This window comes from Caretta caretta, chromosome 26 (genome assembly GCF_965140235.1).
Source record: "Caretta caretta isolate rCarCar2 chromosome 26, rCarCar1.hap1, whole genome shotgun sequence".
Taxonomy (NCBI): domain Eukaryota; kingdom Metazoa; phylum Chordata; order Testudines; family Cheloniidae; genus Caretta; species Caretta caretta.
In genome coordinates, this window is record NC_134231.1 from 12,147,780 (window position 1) to 12,170,648 (window position 22,869).

The 22,869-nt window shown below is 40.7% G+C and overlaps 1 protein-coding gene across 2 annotated transcripts; it reads right to left on the bottom strand.

Moving 5' to 3' along the window:
- Positions 1–510: 510 nt before the first annotated feature.
- MXD1 (MAX dimerization protein 1) lies at positions 511–22,162 on the bottom strand. Of its 2 annotated transcripts, none has more exons than XM_048829546.2 (6): positions 21,962–22,162; positions 20,779–20,878; positions 14,522–14,551; positions 7,774–7,888; positions 5,480–5,636; positions 511–5,382 (listed from the first exon to the last, which is right to left on the bottom strand). In XM_048829546.2, exons 1-6 carry the CDS (start codon positions 22,038–22,040, stop codon positions 5,195–5,197), a joined length of 669 nt encoding a protein of 222 aa, XP_048685503.1. In that variant the 5' UTR covers positions 22,041–22,162; the 3' UTR covers positions 511–5,194. The 2 variants fall into 2 exon arrangements, with proteins under 2 accessions (XP_048685503.1, XP_048685502.1); XM_048829545.2 differs by having other exon boundaries at positions 5,480–5,639; positions 21,962–22,160.
- Positions 22,163–22,869: the final 707 nt, after the last annotated feature.

The window sequence follows — 22,869 nt, forward strand, 5'->3', positions numbered from 1 at the left end:
ACACAGCGTGTGTAGACCTGAACAGAAGGGGAGAAAGTTCCAAACAACCTCTTCCCTTCAGCAGTTGTCTGTGGCCCTCTCAAGCACTTTGCTCACTTCATTCTGAGGAATCTCAACTGGGGATGCCCAGTATTCAAAATTGAGGTTTAATACAAAAAACTGGAAGCAGCTACTGGGGGACAAACTACTGCTGAAAGGGAAGCCGAAAGAGTTAGTCCAGGCAACATTTGAAGGTTATTCTTCCCCTTACCGTCATTAAAATGGAAAGGGAAGGGAATAACTAAGTGTTTTCCACCTACTAAATTTCTTGCCTCCTAGAAACGGTTTTCAAAAGTGAATAATGTGATTCCAGGTGACAATTTTTGGGTGCCCAAGAGGCCATAATGAGTTTCCATCACTAGATTGCTAGTAACATTTTGACTGCCATTTACTGTACCCAACAAATCAGTGAAATTGTTGCATGCCACAAGGCATTTTCTAGTCAAACCAGAAGAACACTGGGAGGACATGTTTCTCTTTAGTAATGAAATAATTTATTATCTAACAGTTGAACAATACAGAAGTATACATATACACAGCAAGGTCTTCTAAAACATGTAGTTTCTAAAAATGCATGTGCTAACTGTAATAAAAAGCACCATTATATGGTCTTGACACAGGATTCATAATGATGTGGTATTTACATTAGGAACTTAACATCTGGAAACAGAATTCATATTCTCCCACCTGCTTGCTCCCCTGTTTACTATTTGGAAGACTGCCAAAAATAAAAACGGATGGTTCAACAGCAGTGTTGCTAAGAGCACCAACTTGAGAAAGGAAGATAGGCAAGTTTGGTTCTTTTATCAATTTGAAAGAAAAAACAGCACAAATAGAACTGGTCAAAACTCCAGGTTGCTTAAGCTTTGGGCACTTTAGAAGACATAGGTACTTGGAATTTTTTTTTTTTTTTTTTGCAGTCATGCAACAGCTATTCAGCAAATAGCAACCGGGTAGAACTGCCTCTGAGTTTATTCTTTCACCTAAACAACAAGGTACAAAAAAAAACTTCTTCCAAATAAATAAAAGAGAGGGATCAAGTTTATTATACCCCAGATTTAAAAAAAAAACAACTGGCTATAACAGAGACGCTTGAACACTAGATGACTATTTGGGGCTGGAATTTTTTCGTGATTTCTTCCATACCCCAGAGATGTCTACTCAGCTAGCTATTCACACAGCTGTCGCATGTTTCAATAATGCTTCGGAACGAGGTACCTGTTTCTGCTACTAGACAGTATAAACAATTTGCAGACCAAGCAGCAATAAAAAAAGCAACAGAATACACATTTTCAGGGGAGCAGATACATAGCCTGGCAAAAGCAGAATTCTTCCCAATACATTACAGTGTCAAAACCTGAAATTTGTTACAAAAGGGGCAAAAGAAGAACTCAAAGCCCGAACGTATTGCTAAATAGTATTTCAGATGCCTGTTTCATCTAGTTCACATACTTTGAATGAGCAAGGAGAAGCCACCATACATTATAACATAGGCTCTCTCTTGGCTAGGATTGTAGGCCTAGTGCACAGATTTGTAGTTCTGGAGTGACATCAGAGAGAGAGCTCTCTGTTTTCAGAGCCAATATAGCACTGTAGTGGGTTTGGGACTGGGGGAGAGAAGTGCCTTATTAGAGAACAAAGTGCTAACGTGGCAATTGGCAGACCATGGCCTGTTAACGTCCAGAGCTCAGAAGTGTTTCAGATCATCTTATAAGATGTTGTGAAGTTAGTGGCACCTTCGGTGCTGCTCAAAAAAGTGCTCTTTGAATTTTCATCATAAATTGGTATTAGCAATGACCCTGGAAATTCAAAAGATGTGACTATCAGCACCGTGAAGAGTTGAAAGCTCTGCTTTGTAGAAGAAATTAGATTCTGGGTGCTCAACACTCAGGAAAACAAGCTCAAAAGGTACAAACAATACTTTAGGATGTTTAAGACAGACCATCATTAACACATAAGTTACTGCAATTTTTTCTTCTCTGCTCTGATTATTAAGTGCAAGAGTTTCTGATTTCTCTTCCAATTGAGTGTGTGCTTCATTTCACCATTTTCACTGAAACTTAGCTACTGATGGCAGTATTTTTTAATCTGCCCTTTTCACAAGAAAAAGTGTGTTTTATATTCACACACATCTGTGCAACTATCAATCGTAAACTTGGAATATACAAGTAGTCCCTCACTCCCCTAACAATCTACAAAATTTTTTATTTTCTGCAGCTTATTTAGTAATAATGCTGGTGGATCAGTGAATTCGAGGAAAAGGCTGGCAAAACACAAAAATGCTACCATTTTAGCAGCCTTGGAAGTAGACTTAGCTGCCTGAGGCTTGGGCTTGTTGACTAGCAAAGAGGACCAGAGAGATTTGAAGCTGCCAAGGATGGTCCTAGCCAATACAAAAGTGGCCTTGGAGCCCACAGTAGCAAAATTTACTGCACCCGCCTAGAGTTTTGGAAAAGACACCACGTATACCCTTGTGTCAGTTTTGACATTAGTGCATCATTTTCAAAGTTCAACATTTTCTATGCCATCAAAATTGAGAGGACCACATCCAAACAGTGCAAAGGTCAAATAATTACTGTTTTATATAGGGACAAAACACAGTATTTCACACAAAAAAAAGTAGTTAACTCAAAAGGCACAACAATTAAAAACCCCTTATGCTGAATCCTTAAGACTCGGTATTTCTAAATAAAAAAAATACAAAGTACACAATTTAATATTTCAGATACACCCCCCGACACTTTCCAAATATCTAAAGTTACTTTACTACCTTTTTAAAGGTCGCAATATCTGCAACTCTAGGTTTGGTTTTGTGAGGCAGTTTATGCAACACTTATTTGAAGGGGAAAAAAAGCAAGAGGTCTCAAGGAAAAAAGAGATTGAGCAAAGGACCTCAAAGTGCAGATATTCAACATTTTTTTTTAAGTTTACAGGTTTTGAGCTAGCTCTCTGAAGATTCTCTGCTTGTACTCAGGAAGCAGGCTTAAAAATGCAAAAGGCATACAAGTTGTAGTTCAGTGCAAATCTGCTGGACATCTGAAAATTCCAGCTGTTTAAAAAAATTCTTTTTTTTTTTAAACATAGCTCACACAAAGAGAATATACTTTGGAGATTTTTAGCAATCCACTAGCCCATTTCCCATCTTTTTCTTTTTTTAAAGAGGTCAAATGATCCAAAAATAGCTTGAGGATATTTTAAGAAAACAAATCTCATTTTATATAGTTTGCTCATTTGCATTTTACAGAGTGTCTTAGTGGCTTTTGGCAGCTTGACTAGTTCAGGCTCATGAACTGCATTTTTAAAGACTGCAGGCAAGTGTGAAAGCCCACTTTTGTTGACCATCACTAAATAAGCTACATAGCCCTTTTATATAGTGAAATTGCTCAGTTGGATATTAGGGCTTCTCTGGTCAACTTGTACCAGCTGGTTGCATTACCGGAATCAAATACTGAATATTCATTGTGAGGAGTTTGCCAAGTGGGCTGAATATAAAGACCTTAAAATGTTTCAAGCAAAGAGGACTGAAGAAATCTGTCTACATACATCTCAGTTAGCAGACCTCTACATACAAAGTTTCCAGAACATCTATAAAAGCACAAAGTCATAAGAATGCATCTCCATTACATTAATTTTATATAAAATGAATAAATACTATTTATAGATCATGTGTATTATGTACATTTACATGTGCTCTATTTAGCTTAAATGAAAATGTTGCAAGGTTGAAAGCCACATTTTTGGGGGAAAATATTAAGGTTTAAGCTGGCAACAAAATCCTTTCAACCAGTTTTAGAGTGCCTTATAATTCAACCAGATGAGGAAGTGCTTTAATGCAAATAGCACTTCACTGAATAATTGTAGTAACGTAGTATTAGCAACATCCTGTAAAATGTGCCCAATCACTGACACCCAAAGTTAGCACAGCTAGCTTTATCACTCAGTTATTGCTAAAATTTGTAGTAAAACAGATTTGAAGAGGACCAAGCATTGCTTATCGAAACAAATGAGGCATAATTATTTTTGTGCTAAAGGGATTGAGATAATCTTTGTTCATCTCTCTGAGGTAGAAAAGAATTGTCCCAGAGATGAGAAGCAAGAAAAACTTCTAGGAAAACTTGCCTAGAATAGTAATATGCAGCTGTAATGCAATGAGGTCACAATAAATTGCACTAGAGAAATAGTACCATTTGGGTTTAGGTATTAAAGAAACTGGGATGTGCAAGGTTGAAGACATCCTGTAAAGGTACCTGCAAGAGGTGGAGCAGTATATCTGTGTTGCCAAAGTCTTGCAGCCCAATCCTGCGAGGCGCTGAGTGCCTACAATCTTGCAAGAGCTGCTCAGAATGTCCCAAGATTGGTCCCACTGTCCCGCACTAGTCAAAACTCCCACTGTCATTTGCTGGCTGCTAATCTGAGATAGAGTTCAATAGGGTTACTCTTGAAAGTAAAGGCTGCAAATATACAGCCCTTTGAACTTTAAGTCAATGGGAGTTTTGAATGAGTTAGGTCAACAGGACTGGGTCAGGTGGTAATATAGCTACACTACTAAAAATGCAATACCCATAACATATAGGAGTAAATTTCCAAAGCAAAATCTCAAACGGTTGCTACACAATTCTCACAAGTATCAGAGTCAGGACAGCTAAAATGCTCCACACTCTACTTTTGAAAGTTTAGTCCATCCATTTCCAGATCTGTACTACGAGGAAGTTGGGTTCCCCCTTCAGATTGTTGATCAAACAAAATTATGTTTAGCCACTAGTTCTGGATATTAGATACATTATGTTGCTAAGCAAAGACAAGGTAGGTCTAGAATACTAGACAATATCAAGGAAAAAAAAGGAGGGTTTTTTAGCTCTCTATTACTGCTAAAATATTCTTGGGTACTTCAAAATTTGGTTGGAATGTACAGTCTCACAGAGATGAGTTTACTGACAGAAAGAGAAGCTAGTGGATGCAATCAGATGTGTGCTCCAGAGAGTAGCTTATAACCCACAACCCTATGCATTGTTTCAGGACTTAGGCAAAGCTGATTTCGCTAACGTTGGTGGTACATTAAATTTACGTGCAAGAGAATTGTGGGTCGGTCCAATATACTACCTAATAAGATCCAACAGGGAAACTGCAATGGATGGAACAGCTACTTAGTTGCTTCTTATAGACTGAGACAAGGCTTGTGATTGTTCTGCAGCTTTAATCTCTTAATGCCAGAGCTGGAATAGCCCTCATCACTACAGATGCTCTGCATGCTTCCTCTTTCATCTGAATCACTAGGACTGCTGCTGCTCCAGTCTAGGTCTCCCATTAGATAGTCTGTGCTTTCGACATCCACATCAGTTTCTTCTGTAAGCAAAAGAGAGTAGTGTTGGACCAACCTGATAAAGCATTTTAAGGTTTCAGCTACAAGTATAGATATTCTTAGCCAACTGAAGTGACTCACCTCTGTCAGAATCTGAACGCTCTGAAGAAACAGTAGACCCTATACTGTCCATTCTTATTCTTTCTATGCCCAGCTTCTCCAGTTGCCTTTCCAGATGCCGTTGTTCTCGCTGCAATTGATCTATTTGGTGTACTGCTTTTCTATCATAGTCTTCAAGCTTCTGTGGGTTAAAAGGCATTGTTAGTTCTTCTGCACATTCTGGACGAAGGCCATTGTTTACAAGCTCACACACTTAAGCAAGTGGCCTAATTTTCAGACATGGGTGCTCAGCACCTTTGGAAGACATAGGCACCTAACTATGGTTTTAGGTGACTGATGAGAGGTACTTGCGTTTGAAAGTGCAGACTACATTTTAAGAATCTGTTTTAGAGGTAGCTACGAGCCAAAGAAAATTTTAAAAGGAAAACAATTGAAGCAGATAGTTCAAGTGAAAAATATATCTGCTTTATTACACCCTTAATTGTGCTGTCAGTGTTTCACACTTGCTAAAGGTTTGAGGTTTGTGTTGCCATCTGTACACGGAGCATCATCCTGTGCTGTCATATGTACTGTGAGCATCTCCACCAATAAAGGTAACTGCCAAGTAAAGATGTTTTCAAAAACACCATCAAAGTTATTCCAAATGCCCCACATACCAATGCACATTTGCTTATCCAGAGCAGGAACTCTTTGAACTCTCAAGACAACTCATCTCACCCCTCCCCTTGTCTCCATTCCACTCCACCCCAGTATATTGGAAGTAAACAGAGTTCATTAGAATTTACAGAAGCAGACTTTTCCTGTTTACTTGGACAGTGGGAAAGAAATGAAGTTTGGGTGTTCTCATGGAGTGGCCACAATGGGGAAAGGTTTTTTTCTGCAGGGCTCTGTGCAGGAGCCAGATCTCACAGGGCTCTGGTAAGAGGTTAGGATTGAGCTATCGCTGGATTAGAATTATCTAATGGCCACATGGGGATGTGTATAAATAATTCTTCCCTCTCAAAATTGTTTTTATGCAATTATCTGGCAGTGTCTCAATCCTATTAACATACATTCCAAGTCTTTGATAGTCTGATTACAAATAGCTAGCTGACGCCAACCAAGTCCCTCCATGCCACCCCCTTTATCTTCCACTTAATACTATGTACTCTAAAAATATTTGGTATTGCTAAAGACATCAAAACCATTCAACTGAAAGTTAAATATTTGCTTCCTTTTTTTTAAAAAAAAAAAAAGCTACTGAACAGTACAAATATTGAGACACTCTTTGGGGCACAGATTATTTTATATTTGTACAATGCCCATCAGTATGAAGGTCCCAACCCTGACTCAGGCCTCTTGATGCTACAGTAACATAAATGAGATGCAACATTAAAATCATGTCCACGGATAATTCTGACAAGAAAAATTTGTATACAAGGAGAGAGTCTTGGTTCACAATAGCCTGAGTCCACAAATGCCCTGTCAGCCAGTTTAACCATGTTTGAAAAATGTTAACCAACTAGCATCTATAAATTACAGCATCACAGTTAGCTTAGAAATCAAAGCCTTTTCTCCGTCAGGATGCTATTGTAAAGCTAGTATTGTTATATCTTGACTCTTGGCTAGAAGAGAGAGATTTCTTCCTTTAAATAGTAAGGTCTTCAGATATGCAATTCATATTGACTCCATGTTTCAGTGTGTGTCAGTGTTTTCCTTGAGACAAATCACAGCATCAGGACACGGATGTTTCTCAACAAAAGTATAAAAGAACAACTTTAAACAATTATAGCGTCAGAATAAAACCTGATCTTAGCGTCTGAGTCAAGATCAAAGGGTTTCTACTTTCCAGAGCACTGAAGCTTTTTGGAACCCACAGAAGTGACCCTCTTGGGAACTTTTCTCCCATCTCTTCACTGGCAGTGGCATAGAGCTTCACCCTGCTACTTTAAGCATTGACCAGTCCACCTACAGCTGGTGGTAAGAAACAGTCCATCCAGTGGACACTTATTTTTAGGCCCCCCGGAAAGACTGAGAAATTAAGTTAAAAACTTTTAGACGAAACTGGTCTTCACTGATTGCTACAAAGAGCATTAGCAGGACATTATTTTGGGGAACAATCATTGTCACTTTCATCCCTATGCCATTTCAGTCCTATGTTTGAAGATTACTTCTCTTGTTTGCAGGAGACAGACTTCAGAAGTGGACATAACTAAGGAACTGGTCCTGAAGCAGGATTTTATCCATACAATTTGTTGTCAAGCAATTGTATTTACAGCACTTTATTCAGTAATACTTGGCGTGCTCACTTATGATTAAAACTGGCTTGAACTCACCTTTATGTGCAATTTAGCTTTTGTTAGTAAACTCAGTGTAGTATGTCTATTGGATTCAGGCCCAAGTGGTACCAGCCCTTTCAGCTTCTCCAGACACAACCGCAGATGAGCACGTCTGTAAAATCCAAAGTTCATACATCATGCTAAATATTCATTCTGTGGTCCACAGCAAGTAGGTCGGATTAGGCATCATTAAAGAGTACCTCACATGTGCAAGCAGCTATGGCAAATATAACAAAGGTAAATGTTATAATTGGTGACAACAGCAGTTGGTAATTGGGATTGGAAGAATAAGGCTATCCATTCCTTTCTATTTTTGGAAGATGAATAGCGCATCCTGGCATAATTTCAGACGCATTTTCTCCCTTAGAGCTGTGCTTTGAAGCACTAGCATTCCAGAAATGTAGATACTTTCTTCCAAGCCATTGTAAATTTCTCCAAAGAATTACACTTGAGAATGTTAAGCGGCAGGGGGACAAGCTGGAGAAAAATTTCAACATACAACTCAGTATACCCAAGACCATCTCCGTGCATATTAAAATGCAAGAACTACATCAGTCATTAAGATGGTATAATTAAAAATGAAAACAGGAACAGCAACATCACATTGCACATCATGTAAAGCCCAATGCATGCCAATTAATGCTTTCCTCCACCAATCAGCTCTCGAGTGGTATAGAGTTTCCCTACTCTACTGCAGAGTAACTACTGTGACCATCTACTGCAGGTGCTACCATGTGAGGTAGAGCAGGTACATCACCTTATTCAACACAGACTTAATCTCTTCCTTGAGCATTTCTAGCCATATCCACTGCTGGTTACTAAGACCTTGTCTACAAGAGAAAGGATATGCCAATATAGCTATACTGGCGAATCCTCCTAGCTTTGACACAGCTTATACTGGTAAAAGAGGGCTTTTGCCACTATAGCTTATCCTCGTTCCCTGAATAAGATTAGTTATAGCAACAAAAGGACTTTCGCCAATATCAGCTGCATCTACACTAGTGTTTTTGCTGGCATAGGTATGTCAATTAAAGGGTATGATCCCCTCCCCTCCCTCTCTCCCCCCAGTGTAGCTATGCTGGCAAAACTTTTAAGTTTAGACCAGATCAAACATTTCACATGACAATCTATAATTCTGCTTTTGTGGTCCTTTCCCTTTCTGCACCATTTACTACAACAGGTTGTTTATGTCCTTAAGTTTTAGGTCAGTAAACAGATTAATTCCACGTACAATAATAATGATCCTCCAGGATAAGACAGGTTTTAATGTTAAGGGGAATAGTCTTTTATATCAGAAATGGCTACTCTCAGCTACAAGACATGTTGCCACTTGCTATACCCAGTATGTAGTACTTTGAAATAAGTTTTAAGAAAAGCAACTGTTTTGAAAGACTGGTTTTATAATTGATGTATTTGTTGAGCCAATAGTCGATTCAGATAATTATGCTTTCCCATCTTATTAGAAAAGCCTTTCAATTCTGAAATGTTCAACAGTGCAAAAAAAAGAGTCCACCAGACTGATAGAGCCCCACTTTTACAGTTACTGTATAGGGAGTACTAATACATAAGAACGTTCATATTGGTTCAGACCAAAGGTCCATCTAGCCCAGTGTCCTGTCTTCTGTCAGTGGCCAATGCCAGGTGCTCCAGAGGGAACGAATAGAACAGGTAATCATCAAGTAAGATCCCCTGTTGTCCATTCCCAGTTTCTGGCAAACAGAAGCCAGGGACACCATCCCTGCCCAACCTGGCTAATAGCCATTGATGGACCTATCCTCCATGAATTTATCTAGTTCTTTTTTGAACCCTTGGCCCTCAACATCCTCTGGCAAAGAGTTCCACAGGTTGACTGTGCGTTCCGTGAAGAAATACTGCCTTTTGTTTGTTTTAAACCTGCTGCCTATTAATTTCATTTGGTAACCCCTAGTTCTTGTGTTAGGAGAAGGAGTAAATAAAACTTCCTTATTTACTTTCTCCACACCCATCATGATTTTATAGACCTCTATCACATCCCCTCTTAGTCGTCTCTTTTCCAAGCTGAAAAGTCCAAGTCTTATTAATATCACCTCATATGGCAGCTGTTCCATACCCCTAATCATTTTTGTTGCCCTTTTTTGAACCTTTTCCAATATATCTTTTTTGAGATAGGGCAACCACATCTGCAGCAGTATTCAAGATGTGGGCGTACCATGGATTTATATAGAGGCAATATGATAATTTCTGTCTTATTATCTATGCCTTTCTTAATGATTCCGAACATTGTTTGCTTTTTTGACTGCCGCTGCACATTGAGTGGATGTTTTCAGAGAACTATCCACAACGACTCCAAGATCTCTTTCTTGAGTGAGAACAGCTAATTTAGACCCCATCATATTATATGTATAGTTGGGATTATGTTGTCCAAAATGCATTTCTTTGCATTTATCAACATTGAATTTCATTTGCCATTTTATTGCACAGTCACCCAGTTTTGTGAGATCCTGTTGCAACACTTCACAGTCTGCTTTGAAGTTAACTATTATCTTGAGTAGTTTTGTATCATCTGCAAATTTTGCCATCTCATTGTTTACCCCTTTTTCCAGATCATTTATGAATATGTTGACTTGTACTGGTCCCAGTACAGACCCCTGGGGGACACCACTATTTACCTCTCTCCATTCTGTAAAGTGTTTTACATTGGCTCTCTGCTGGTACTGTGTAGATCAGCCTTTTGCTGTATTGTGCAGAAGACAGTGTAAGTATATTCTTAAAACCAGAGGTATCTTAAAAATAATCTGTGAGTAGCCAGGAGAAAGAGACTGAACAAGAAACAGCACTATGAAGTGTCGTCTTCTGAATTACAATCCAAGTTTTGTAAATCAGCAAAGTGTTAAGAGCACTTCAAATACAGACCTGACCATTCAAGTATTAACCTTACATTTAAGGTAAAAAGCATTGACTGATGAGCGTTTTGGTCACAATGCTTTAGAGAAACAAGACATTTCTCACAACTTTCATTTTGTTGGAATGTTGTCCTGGCTCCAGTCTTTTCCTCTAATTAGTAGACATCTAAATTCCAGTCACAGTCCAGCTCTGCCATACATGTATAGGACCTTGAGCCAGTGACTTAGGCCTGATTTTCAGCAGTGTCAAGCTCCCACAGCTATTCACAGGAGTTATGGCTACTCAGCATCTTGGGGGGGTGGGGTGGGGGGGGGAGAAGCCAAGCCCTTCATTGTCTCACCACACCTCCAAGGCAGAGTTAAGTGAAAGCTCAGAGCTTTCGAAAATCCCACCCATTGGGTATGTCTACTCTGCAACAACACCTGCAGCGAGCCCTAGTCAGCTGACTAGGGCTCAAGGGGCCAGGCTGCAGGGCTGTAAAATTGCAGTGAGGACACTAGGACTTGGGCTCCAGCCTCAGCCCTGGGACACTCCCCCTTCATTGGGTCCCAGAGCCCAGTCTCCAGCCCACAGAGGATAAATGCCTTATGCATGTTGTCAGAAGGAGATTTGCAACTAGTGTTGTCAAGGATGACATCAGCTGCAACTGACGGCTTACTTGACACTGCTTCCTGGGTGCACCAACTATTTTCACAAAACTTCACCACATCTTGTTAATTCCATTGACAACTGTAGCTCCTCTAAGGTAGCATGTCAATATTACACAGCTTTAAACTGCGAATGCACCTTTACAAATGTTTCCTCTGCCTACCTTTGTTTATTTCCCATCAGCCAGTTTCAGATCAATTGCTCTGGTGTATGCATCTCCATTCATAAACAATCAATTTAGTGAAGCTGCATCCTCATCAAGGCTATGCTACAGTATTCAACTTCCACTACAGGAGTTCTCTAGCACTTTGACAGTGGTTAGAAGTCCATATAGAGGGTACACTGTTTAGTCTGACCTTTGCACATAGGCATATGCCCAGTTGTTTTCATACAGCAGCTATGTGGATGACAATATGCAGAGCTAACTTTTTAGATACTCAAGAAAACCGCTTCACTAGGATATTAGGAGTGAGGATAGTTCCAAGACAGGTGAGTTTCAATACTATTCAAATGCTTTTGTTGATCCTGACATTTAGGTCACATCATTTGGCAGTGGTTGCAATATAACCTGTCTTTGAAATGTCTAATTGTCATAAGAAGCTTCAAATTGAGATGTTGCAATTAATTGCATATCTTGCTCTAAGCACACTACAAGTTAAACAATCATTTCCACTGTAGTTCTGAAAGCATTTTATGTAAACAAACAGAGTGGATAATCTTTACTCCTAGGGTAAATCCAATGCTGGGGCCCAGTGATGAATCCCTGCTTAACACTGTTTGCAACCCCAAAATAAGATCTCCTTCCTTCTGAACAGACTTATCCAACCTGCCTTTTGTGAGTTACACAACAGCGGTCTGAAGTACCTACAGAGGTATTACAACTATGATCCACAATACTTAAGTGAGAGACTGCAGTGGGCATCAGGTCAAGTTCAAAGTCACTTTAGAAGTCAAACCCTTAACATTAGGGAGTTTGCACATACTGTACAACAGAAAGTGAGATTCCTAGAAATCTAGCATGTCACTCTCCATGACCCTTGATTTTCCAGCTCCAACTTCTACTTTTAAAGCATATTTCAGACTCATTTTTAATAAGTGACAACACAACCGCAGTTTTTAAATTAGACAAAATTCTCCCACTGGCAAAGCCAAATTCCTCAATTAATTTGCTGTCAGAGAGACAACTGGACTTTCTTTCAAGTCCATTGTAATACAGGTAATCAGATTCCTCACATTAAAGATAACGCTTACCAACGAGCCTAATTTTCATCTTAGATGCAATGTGGTATGTATCTAACCAGAATTTGGCCCCAACTATCAAGTTAAACTGGTTCCCATACTATTCAAGTTCCAAACAGATAACCAATGTTGACTTCAAAATTAGGACTTCTGAACATCTGCAAAGTTCTAACAGCTAGATATTAACCCTTTGTGTACAGAAATGTAGAGGAGCCACTTTAAAGTCTCCATAAGGCATCTAAGCAGTTAACTTTTGAGACTAGTGGCAGTTAAAGTCAGACATCAAAATATTCACTCCTACATGTATAACAATGAGCGAATAACAATTTTATTTAGAAAGAGAATACATTTCAGAGAAATACACTGGATGTTTTCCTAATCACCTTTTTGATAAGAGCTTAAAATAAATGACATTTGCTGTACTTCATTGTTTGGGCAACAGGATTTCAATACAACTATGGTGTAGTTATTGCAGAGTAAGTAGGCGAGATGCATTGCATTCAGTAATTTTTAAAGTATTTTTTCTTCAGTTTCTGAGGTTTTCAAGTGATAATTTTGTGACTAGTTTAGATTCTGGAGTGTGTTATCCCGTTCTCTTCTAACCTCAGTCATTTTGGACATACACTGGATATATCACAAGCCAGGCTAACAAAACAAGTTAACTGGCAACAGACAATACCATACCTGCAACATTTGAAAGCAGAATCAGACTTTTGAAGAGGAAATGGAGACGCTCATAAATGGTACAAAGGCACTTTTCCATTAAGCTACTAAGATTACTGAAGTCCATTTCTAATAAACGAAAGTTCTCTTGTATTGATACTTCCCATCTAGTAAAATACACAAGAAGTATTCTGGAAAGCAACCACCCAAAAGCTTACAATGAACTCTGAGAGCGCTAGCTAATGAGAAATTTGCAATTTACATCTTGTAATAGAACATCAAAAAGCCATAGAACTATTATGGTAGCCTGGGGTTTCCCACTAATGGGAGCGTCAGCTTGCCATGTTTTTCCCAAACTACCAAGTTACTTATAGAAGCACCACAAACACGAGGATACCTCACTTTACAACTGCAAGTGTTCATACACAATAGCCCTTCTCCCAGCCCCCTTCCTCCCTGCAAGAAGTACACTGACTGAGCCACAAGAACTGAAAACAAAGTTTAAACCCTCTTATGAAGTTCTCCAGTTTTAAAGAGTTACAGTCTTTAAAACCATGTTCTTGTATCTTGCCTGCAAAGTACATTTACCAAGATACAGGGTAAAAGGGCAAACTTAATGATCCCACAACCCATTGTCAAAACAGCCAACAAAAAACAGGTTAAATTCTGTGTAGTGCCAAGGACACAAACAGTGTGGTAGTTGATCAGACGAGCGGTCTATCTAGACTTATGTACCCTGACAGAAGGTGACCAGAACCAGAGGCTTCAAGGAAAGGTCCAAGAAACACTGCCGAAAGCAGTTATGGAATAACTGCACATGGGGGTTATGAGGAAATGTTTCCCGATCAGTGCTTAGACTCTGAAGGATGAAAAACATATTCCAGGTAAGAGGCCTTAGAAGATCTGGGATTGATGAAATCATAATTCCTAGAATAAGTAGTCTCTAGTTGCTGTAATGCACAAACCTGCGCTCACACGGAACTGTCCATTCTTCCCCACATTGCAGTTTATGCTTGCTTACTGCAGATAGATGTTGTGGAAGTATCTCCTGCTTTCTGACCACATTAGTTTCAGTTTAAAGTAACATTTTAGCTTACCCTGTCTGTCCCCCCGCCCCCCCAAACCCAACTTCAATAAAACTGAACTCTTAGATTTAGAGGCTGCTCAGAGAATCAGTCTTGCCTGAGGATGTACCTTGCATGTCCCCCTAATATTACTGCTCCATTGAGGAGGACCTGGACAATCCCACTGGGACATGCAGGGGAATGCAATAAAAGTAAGTGCAAATACTTAATGAATCCTACAAACTCACCTGTTCTTTTCCATTTCATTGTGCGTTGACCTGAAAGATAAACAAGGAATTAGTTATTTAATGATTATCAGTTGCAGATAAGTACAGGCACTGTGATTAAGAATATCAGTGCAACAGTTTTTGTAACCATTCACTGCAAGAGCAAGCCACTAAGAAATTCAGAGAAAGCTGCTAGCTATCCTGGGGCAGCAAAAAGGTTGGAAGCAACCAGGATGAAGTGAAGAAGTGTGGAGCAACACAGTATGGGTTTTCTGCCAGCAAAATGGCAATATAAGCCCAGAAAGAGCTGCAAAACCAAGCGCATGATGGTGGTGAAAACGAAAAATGTGGTTATCTTAGCATAGGAAGAGAAAGGCAAATTGCCCCATCTTAACACTCTATTTGACATCTAGTCAATTAAGCATCAAGTATAATTTCAGACATGCCCCTGAGTGCATTGCCAACTGGTGGTTTGGAGAGGATTTTTAAGTATCTCTCTCCCTATTGCTGTGCAAAAGATTCCCATCATGAGAAAAGCCAGCTTTGCTTTTTATCAGAGTTTACATATAAAGTAAGAAAAAACTGAAGAGATGGAGAAAAGTTGCCTGAATTCTGTTACTCTTAGGTGGTATTTGTAACTTTTGCTTGAAAACACTGTTATATGATTTGTGTCTTTAAAAGTTATATTGCAGAATAGAATATGGTTTTAAAAATCACCTTTAACATCAGATATCACAAAATAATGAGGTAAGTACCACATAACACAACAATAATTAATACAATAGCAGACAAGTGCTCAAACAGTCAGGACACCACAACCTAATGTCGATGCATCTGAAGAAGTGGGTTTTTTTTACCCATGAAAGCTTATGCCCAAATAAATCTGTTAGTCTTTAAGGTGCCACTGGACTCCTTGTTAACTTTTACTGAATTCTTAACTTTTGCTTCCAGCTTTTCATAAAGGATGGCACCCTGAACAGTGCAGCAATGAGCATGAACCAGAGATTTGATCCCACGGCCTATTGATACCAATTGAACCATGTGACCTGCACACTGTATTCAATCACTAAGTCACCAGCTTTGCAGAGAAATAATATCCTGAAGATCAGGTATGTGAATACAGGAGAGCTGTAGAAAACTTTTCCAGAAGCTAATAGACTATAATGTGTTTCATTCTTAAATGGAAGAACGACACATTCAATTTGAGGTTGTAGTCTAGGTTGGTATTAAACTGGTTTACAAATAATTCAGAAGTTCTTCCTTCTCCCCTTGCAAGATTTTAGGGAAACTGTAACAAAACAAAAAAAGAACTATTGCGGGGTTCTCTCAGAAATAAGATGACCCAGAATAACTACAGAGATTTGAATAGTTTTCAAATTACTGTTGACTTAATGTTGAAATGAGGACTCCTAATATATGCACACATGCTCATAACAGAAATCTGCCACAACCGCTCTTTAAAGCTTTAAATGAAGCCTGTTATCATTCAGGGACAGCATTACTGTGGGAAAGAAGACGCAAAGGAAAAACCACAACCATGATAAAGGAATGTATATATCTGAAGCCTTCCATCTGACTTATCCTGTGCCTGAGCCAGAGTGCCAGTTTTCTCACTGTGTTTTCTAGAGGTTTCAATAAACTAAGCAGATTTTATTGTTAAATAAGCTAGGAACTTATACTTTGAGGACACCGCAAATTATATGTTTGGTATTTTTACCCACTTGCAATCCCTCATAGAAACTTCATTCATAATATTTCATAATGGTTTGATCTTAGTTTGGTAAGCTATTCCCCCCCCCAGTGTTTTAATGACATTAATTTTAACATAGCTCCTTTTGTTTACTTTCAGATTGCATTTCAGAACAGATCGCTTTAAATAACACAAACATTAAGTTTCCAAATAAATTTAAAAATCACAAGATATTTTGATTTCAACTGAGAATAAAAGGTCCATATTTCTTAGTAGATCATTTAAATGGATGCACATTAGTCTGATATGTAATGGAAACACAAGTTCCCCTGCCAGGGCATCTGTAAATGGCTGAAAAGAGGACAGACATATTTTTGGTTCCACCAGTTTCCTCATCTGCCTCTTCTGGATAAAAGCAGAGAAATAAAGAAGTATAAGTTTGAGCCCTTCCTCACCTCCCAGTTATGAGTTCCTGAGTCCAAGACATTACAATGAACTTGTGGGCTGTTGCGTCATAAATAGGACGTATCAATTCAATATTGGTACCAAAAGTTACAGATGTCTGTTACAAACTAAAAAGAAAAGGAGTACTTGTGGCACCTTCGAGACTAACCAATTTATTTGAGCATAAGCTTTCGTGAGCTACAGCCCACTTGAGCGGTAGCTCACGAAAGCTTATGCTCAAATAAATTGGTTAGTCTCGAAGGTGCCACAAGTCCTCCTTTTCTTTTTGCGAATACAGACTAACACGGCTGTTACTCTGAAACCTGTAACAAACTAGTTTGTTAATAGAATACATCCTCTCTGGACTCAACTGTGTCCAGGAACACATTACTAATGGTAAGTTCTGTATCCAAAAATATAGTTCTATTAGCTGGTGAATTCTATTTTTACAACATAAACCCTAAGGTGGATAGTTTGCATATTACCATGTAGACAAGATTCTCAGCTCTTAGTGATAAACATTAATTGCCTTTACTTGGAATGTATTCAAAACCATTTTTATCTGAAATGAAAAGGCTGAATATAATAACTTCAAGAAATGTTAGTGTTTTGTTTACCAGTTTCAAAGCAACATTGATAGCAATCAGCTTGTGTTCAGAACTCCGAACGAACAGAGACCATTTCCAGGGAGTTAATACAGAGAAGGACATGGTAACCATACCTGCACTAGCTAATTGGCTGTGCAGTGTACACAGTACCCATCTTCTTCCCCTTCCAAAAGGGAAAGTGACAGCGTCTCTAATTGGCTTGTCTACAGGAGCCACTGCCACATTTTTGTGAATTGCAGTGTTGCAGAATTTCCATTCCAAAGATGCAGGCTTAACCATGCTTATGGCACAGTGACAGGTCTGCAGACCTAGCATAAAATGCCAACCTTAAACTCAAGATAAAAAGATACCCTCACCTCTCTTCCCCTCTCCCTGACAACCAATAGACAGACCATTTTATTGTCTAATATCAGCTAACAATCATACTGGTCACACAGACCTATTTATCATTATACTATAGTTAATATTGATCACATTCTAGAATGTAAATGCAGAATTTGGGCATGCAACTAGGATTACTTCTGAACTTTGACCTTTTAATGAACACCTGTTCCATTACAGATACAGGAAAATGGCTGCACCATTTTCCATATGAACTCAGTATTAACTCATTCCATTGTAACGTAGGCTAGAACTAAGTTTCTAAGACTGTAATTTAACCATCTTTAAAAAGAGAATTAGAAGTAGCTTCAGGTATTATACATGCCCTTGGGGCCACTTGCCAAGCTGTGTTTTACAATCAGATGTTCCTATTTAACATATGCCTTTTTCCCCATTGCAGTGAACGTTTCACACAAACAGGAGATAGAAGACCTAATCTGCCCTCCACTGAAGTCAGGGGGAGTCAGGTGAGCCTTAAAAGACTACACAGATGAAAGATTGAAATTGACTATACACAGAGCTGTCCAGCAGAGTAATTGCCCATCTCTATGCCCCTGCCCAATAATATTTCAGCTATTGTAATATCAGGTATTACTTAAACTAAGACAAAATCTCTGTTTTGTTAAAAAGTTTAAAGGGACACTGCCAACTTAAGAATCCAACTGTTTAAAACAAGGAGTCATTAAATATTTCCTGTTTCATTAGGAAATGTGAAGTCTCTAGACAGAACAGCTACAAACAGGCCAGTAAGAAAGGAAGTGCTCACCCAGACGATATTTAGAGATGAATTTGCTCACACTGCTCTCTGTCTATCGTAATATTTCTCCATTAATTATGATTTGATCTTTAGGGCACCTAATGTATACATAAGAAAGAGCTCGCTCCTCAATGCCAACACTGCACACCTTTAAATACACTATTCCTGCAGGTCAGTTACAAAGTTGAGCTTTACAATCTTAACTATTAAAATGAATTGTAATTACAGAATTCTGAGAGATTAGTGAAAATCAACATTTTTTTTCAGCCTGATACATTAAGAGGTAGGTCAGCTCTTGTACTGTCAACCTCCATTTCTAAAGGAGGTCTAAAAAATCAAAACCCTCTTGACATTTGAGAGGCCTTCCATCTGCATTGTGAAATATGTTCTTCTTAGTATAGAGATGCAAAGGAGTCATTAGGACTATTAGACTTTTCTCTACCACTGGTCAATATACTTACTGTATTAGACATGCATTGAAATGAAAATCTACAGCCCAAGTAAGATTCCAAACATTGAGGTTGGGACACAAACCCAAGTTTGCAAAAAGAAAAGGAGTACTTGTGGCACCTTAGAGATTAACCAATTTATTTGAGCATGAGCTTTCGTGAGCCACAGCTCACTTCATCAAGTTCGCACTGAAATTCCATCCTTCTTTTGCTATGCTGTACCTAAATATTGCAGCACATATGGTGCACATCACGTACTGATCTTAGGCCACTAACCACAGTCAAAACAGGGTGAGTTAAGGACAGAGCTTTAACTGTGAACTTCCTGGGTTTTATGAGTCTCCACCACAGCACAAGCATGACCTAAAAGTAGCAGTTTGCATTTATACATAATGCTACTAAATGGAGAGAGTTGCAAGCACCTAAAAACAAGACAGGAACTTCAGTTTTAACCTGCAAGTCTTTAGGACCTAAAAGTCTTCACTAAAAAAAAGGCTTGCAGAAGTTGCTGATCCAATTTGAAGTTCAACAGCTTGGACTGAAATGAATTTGGATGGATTAAATCCCAGCAAAACATCTCCAGTACTAGGTGATTTAGCATTTTAGCTGCCCCAAGAACAAGATCTATATTAAATACAAAATGAATAATCTGTAGCAAAGCTCTAGATGGATTTCAAGATGAACAATAAATAAATCAGGCTGTCAAACAAAAGTGGCACTGGAAGCAAGATTTAATCTAAGTGTCAAACTAGAACTATGTCACTTTCTGCACTCAGTCATACAATTTAGCTTTAGTTAAGAATTCCTGCACAAACACTTAAAGTGAAATAGAAAATGTTAGAAAATTTGAGTCTAACATTGGACATGAATCATGAATTAAAGATAAGACTCCTTCAATTTTCACATTAGCTGTAGAAAACACATATTTCTACCATGTTGCATGGCAAAATTCCACATGATTTGTTTCCTGAGAAAAAAATAAATACAGCAAAAAATGACAGTTTCTGTTCTTTAGAGGTTTCCCTAGAAAGTAACTAGTGTCAAAAAGTTTGACTATGTTCATGTATTACAGCAGTTAAACATGCACAAAGTAGTCTAAACGTATGAACGCCTATCTCAGTAAGAAGAAAAGGAGTACTTGTGGCACCTTAGAGACTAACCAATTTATTTGAGCATGAGCTTTCGTGAGCTGTAGCTCACGAAAGCTCATGCTCAAATAAATTGGTTAGTCTCTAAGGTGCCACAAGTACTCCTTTTCTTTTTGCGAATACAGACTAACACGGCTGTTCCTCTGAAACCTATCTCAGTAAGAAATATTATAAATTTTACCTTTGAGTATCCATGCTCTAGTGGAAAAGTTTTATTTCACTGACATAAAAAGATATCTGAACAGGTGTGTTAAAAAATACTTCTGCTTTCTTGAAGTGCCAAAACCAAAGTTTGGGCCAAATTTGACTGAGGCATTATAGAATTACAGTATATTACCTTTATTATAAGCACATCATGCCTCAATTAATTTTTTTAAATGGCTTGCATTGAAACTAAATAGGACATACCCCTGCAGTGTTTGCAATCCAAACATAAAACCATTGTGTTAAAGCAGAAAAGCCTAAATAAACAATTGACTGAAAGCAAAAGCGAAACTGAGTAGAACCTTCATTTCCCATGTTAAAGATAGAAGTAAAAAGCCTAAATAAGTTAGGAAACAGAAAGTTTTAAAATCTGAGTTAACACAAGGACTTTGTCAAGTGAGAAAACACACAGTGATAAAGAACCCTTCAATTAAAAATATCACTGTATGGTGACGTTTAAGTTGAAAGACATACCCAACGTTTTCTCAGAGCTATAATCATACTAGAAATGGCAGAATTTTGCACCACAAGCTTCTGCATAAGTCAGATATCACACACGCTCACACACAGATGCAAGTACCATATATTTGCCATTACCTGCTACTACTGCTGTTTTTCTTGGACTTGCTTCTCCGTTTTAAGGCATCTCTGTCCTTGTTATTGTAGGGTAACATAGAGGCATAGCCATGTTCAGCTTCTAAAAAAAGCCAGGGTTTCACTTGATCATTAAGTTAGCCCAAAACATACAGACATCCAGGAGTATTTGGGGGTGGGAGGAGAACATATTTGAAAGTCCAAAGGTGCAAATCAATAAGATTACTTCGTTATCTGCTGAAGAACAACACACAGAGCCTAAAACAAAACCCTCCGGGGCCAGGGAATCCATTGTTTCCAGCACGGGGATGACATGCCCACGCCATACATTGGGGGGGAGGGGAGGGGACCATGTAGACGGCAAGCAATAGGGATTCTGAAGTGGGGATCTGGAAGATGGGTTGTGTAGGGTCCCTTTCTCCCCATCCCATACGTGGGGGTCTCCAGAACACTTGTTTCTTGGAGGGGGCACCCCTGCATGGAAGGAGCTACACAAAAAGCCAGGGCGTTTGCGCGCGGTGGGATTATTCCCCACGAGTTGCAGCGCGTGCCGGGGGGGTAAGGATCTTTCCGCCCCCCAAGATGGGCGATCGGGGGGAGCCAAGCTGAAGGGGGGGGGAGGGGAGGGCCCCGGGGGGGGGGGGGGAGGAGAGCAGCCGGGCTAGGGAAGGGGGAGCCCGTGGGGTGGGCGATGGTCACCGCTCGGGATGGGATCCTGGCTCCTGTCGGTTCCGCTTTCTGCCGACGACGGGTGGGGGGGGGGGGGGGGCTGCTGCTTCCTCAGGGTGGGGGCGGTCTCCGTTCAGCGCCCCCCCGTCGGGGAGAGCTCGGCCGCGGGGGAGGCCCTTCTCCCGGGGGCTGCTCCCTGGACCCTCACTCGCCCCGGGCGGGGGACGGGAGCCGGAGAGCGAGTCCCGAGGGGGCGGCATCTCGTTCGCTGCCGACGGGGGGGGGGAGGGGGGGCGACACCCCGGTCTCTCCTGCGGGGGGGCGAAACCAGGCCCCGGTCTCTCCTATGGGGAAAGGAGCCGGGCCGGGGGGGGGGGTCTCTCCCGGGGGAACTGAAGGGGAGGCCCTGAGGGGGGTCGTTCCCGCGGGGAGCTATCCCCGAGGCCGCGGCGGGACCCCGAGGCCAGGCCCCAGAGGAGCGGGGCCGGGAGGGCTGCTGCCTCCGGGGCGCCGGTACCTCGCTCTCTCCGCTCCAGGTACTCGGCCGCCTCCAGCAGCATCTGGATGTTCACACAGACCCGGGTCGCCGCCGCCATCTTACGCCACTGCCGGGGCCCTGCGCTCGCCCTGCCGCGGAACCTCACGGAGCAGCAGCTGCAACAGCCGGTCTCCACAGCCCGAATGTTTACCCCCCTCCCTCCTGCTCCGCTCTGACAGACCCCGGGCAACCAAACCCCCCCCCCCGCCGCCGCCCGCAACCCAACCCACTGCCCCCTGCCAGCGCGGCGCTCATTGGATACCCAGAACCAACGCCCAGCCTCTCATTGGTCTGCTCAGATAAAGACCCGCCTCTCTCTGTTATCCTCACCTATGATTGGTCCTTTTGTCCATATTCCCGCCTCCTGAGTATAAGTCCGCCTCTTTTCTTTCATTGGCCCAGTAGCCTTAGGTCCCCGCCCATCCCTTCACTACCTCCTAATTGGCCAAACCTTAGGAAGCCCCGCCCTTTGTGCGGTCCAAAAGGACAACTGCTCTCACGGCCCCGCCCCTCTCTCCCCTTTGGAAGCTACGATTGGCTAGGACTTTCATTGTTCCGCCCCCCCCCCAGTCTTGTCCAATAAGCTTAGCCAACTATGCCCCACCCCTTCCCCCGTTTCTTACCTCTAATTGGTCAAGCCTTCCCAAAGGCCCTCTCTCTATTGTGTAAATCTCCCCCTTCGCAGCTTCAACCGTCCACTGGCTCCTTCCAACGGAACAAACCAATCAGCGAGCAGCAAGGCCAAAGAGGCGGGGACAAAGCCCCCGGGGCCAGGTGTCAGGCTTCGGACCCTAACAATGCAGGGACCAGGAAATTCCAAAGGGCAATGCGGGGGGGGATGCAGGAAGGGGTTCAAGGGGGGAGACAAGAGGGATGCAGGGAGGGTG

Coding starts and splice junctions, on each gene's coding strand:
- MXD1 (XM_048829545.2), bottom strand. CDS start 22,040: ATGGCGGCGGCGACCCGGGTCTGTGTGAACATCCAGATGCTGCTGGAG. Junction 20,879..21,961: donor CCTGGAGCGGAGAGAGCGAG/GTACCGGCGCCC, acceptor GGCTTTTTTTAG/AAGCTGAACATGGCTATGCC. Junction 7,889..14,521: donor AATGAAATGGAAAAGAACAG/GTGAGTTTGTAG, acceptor TGGATTTTACAG/ACGTGCTCATCTGCGGTTGT.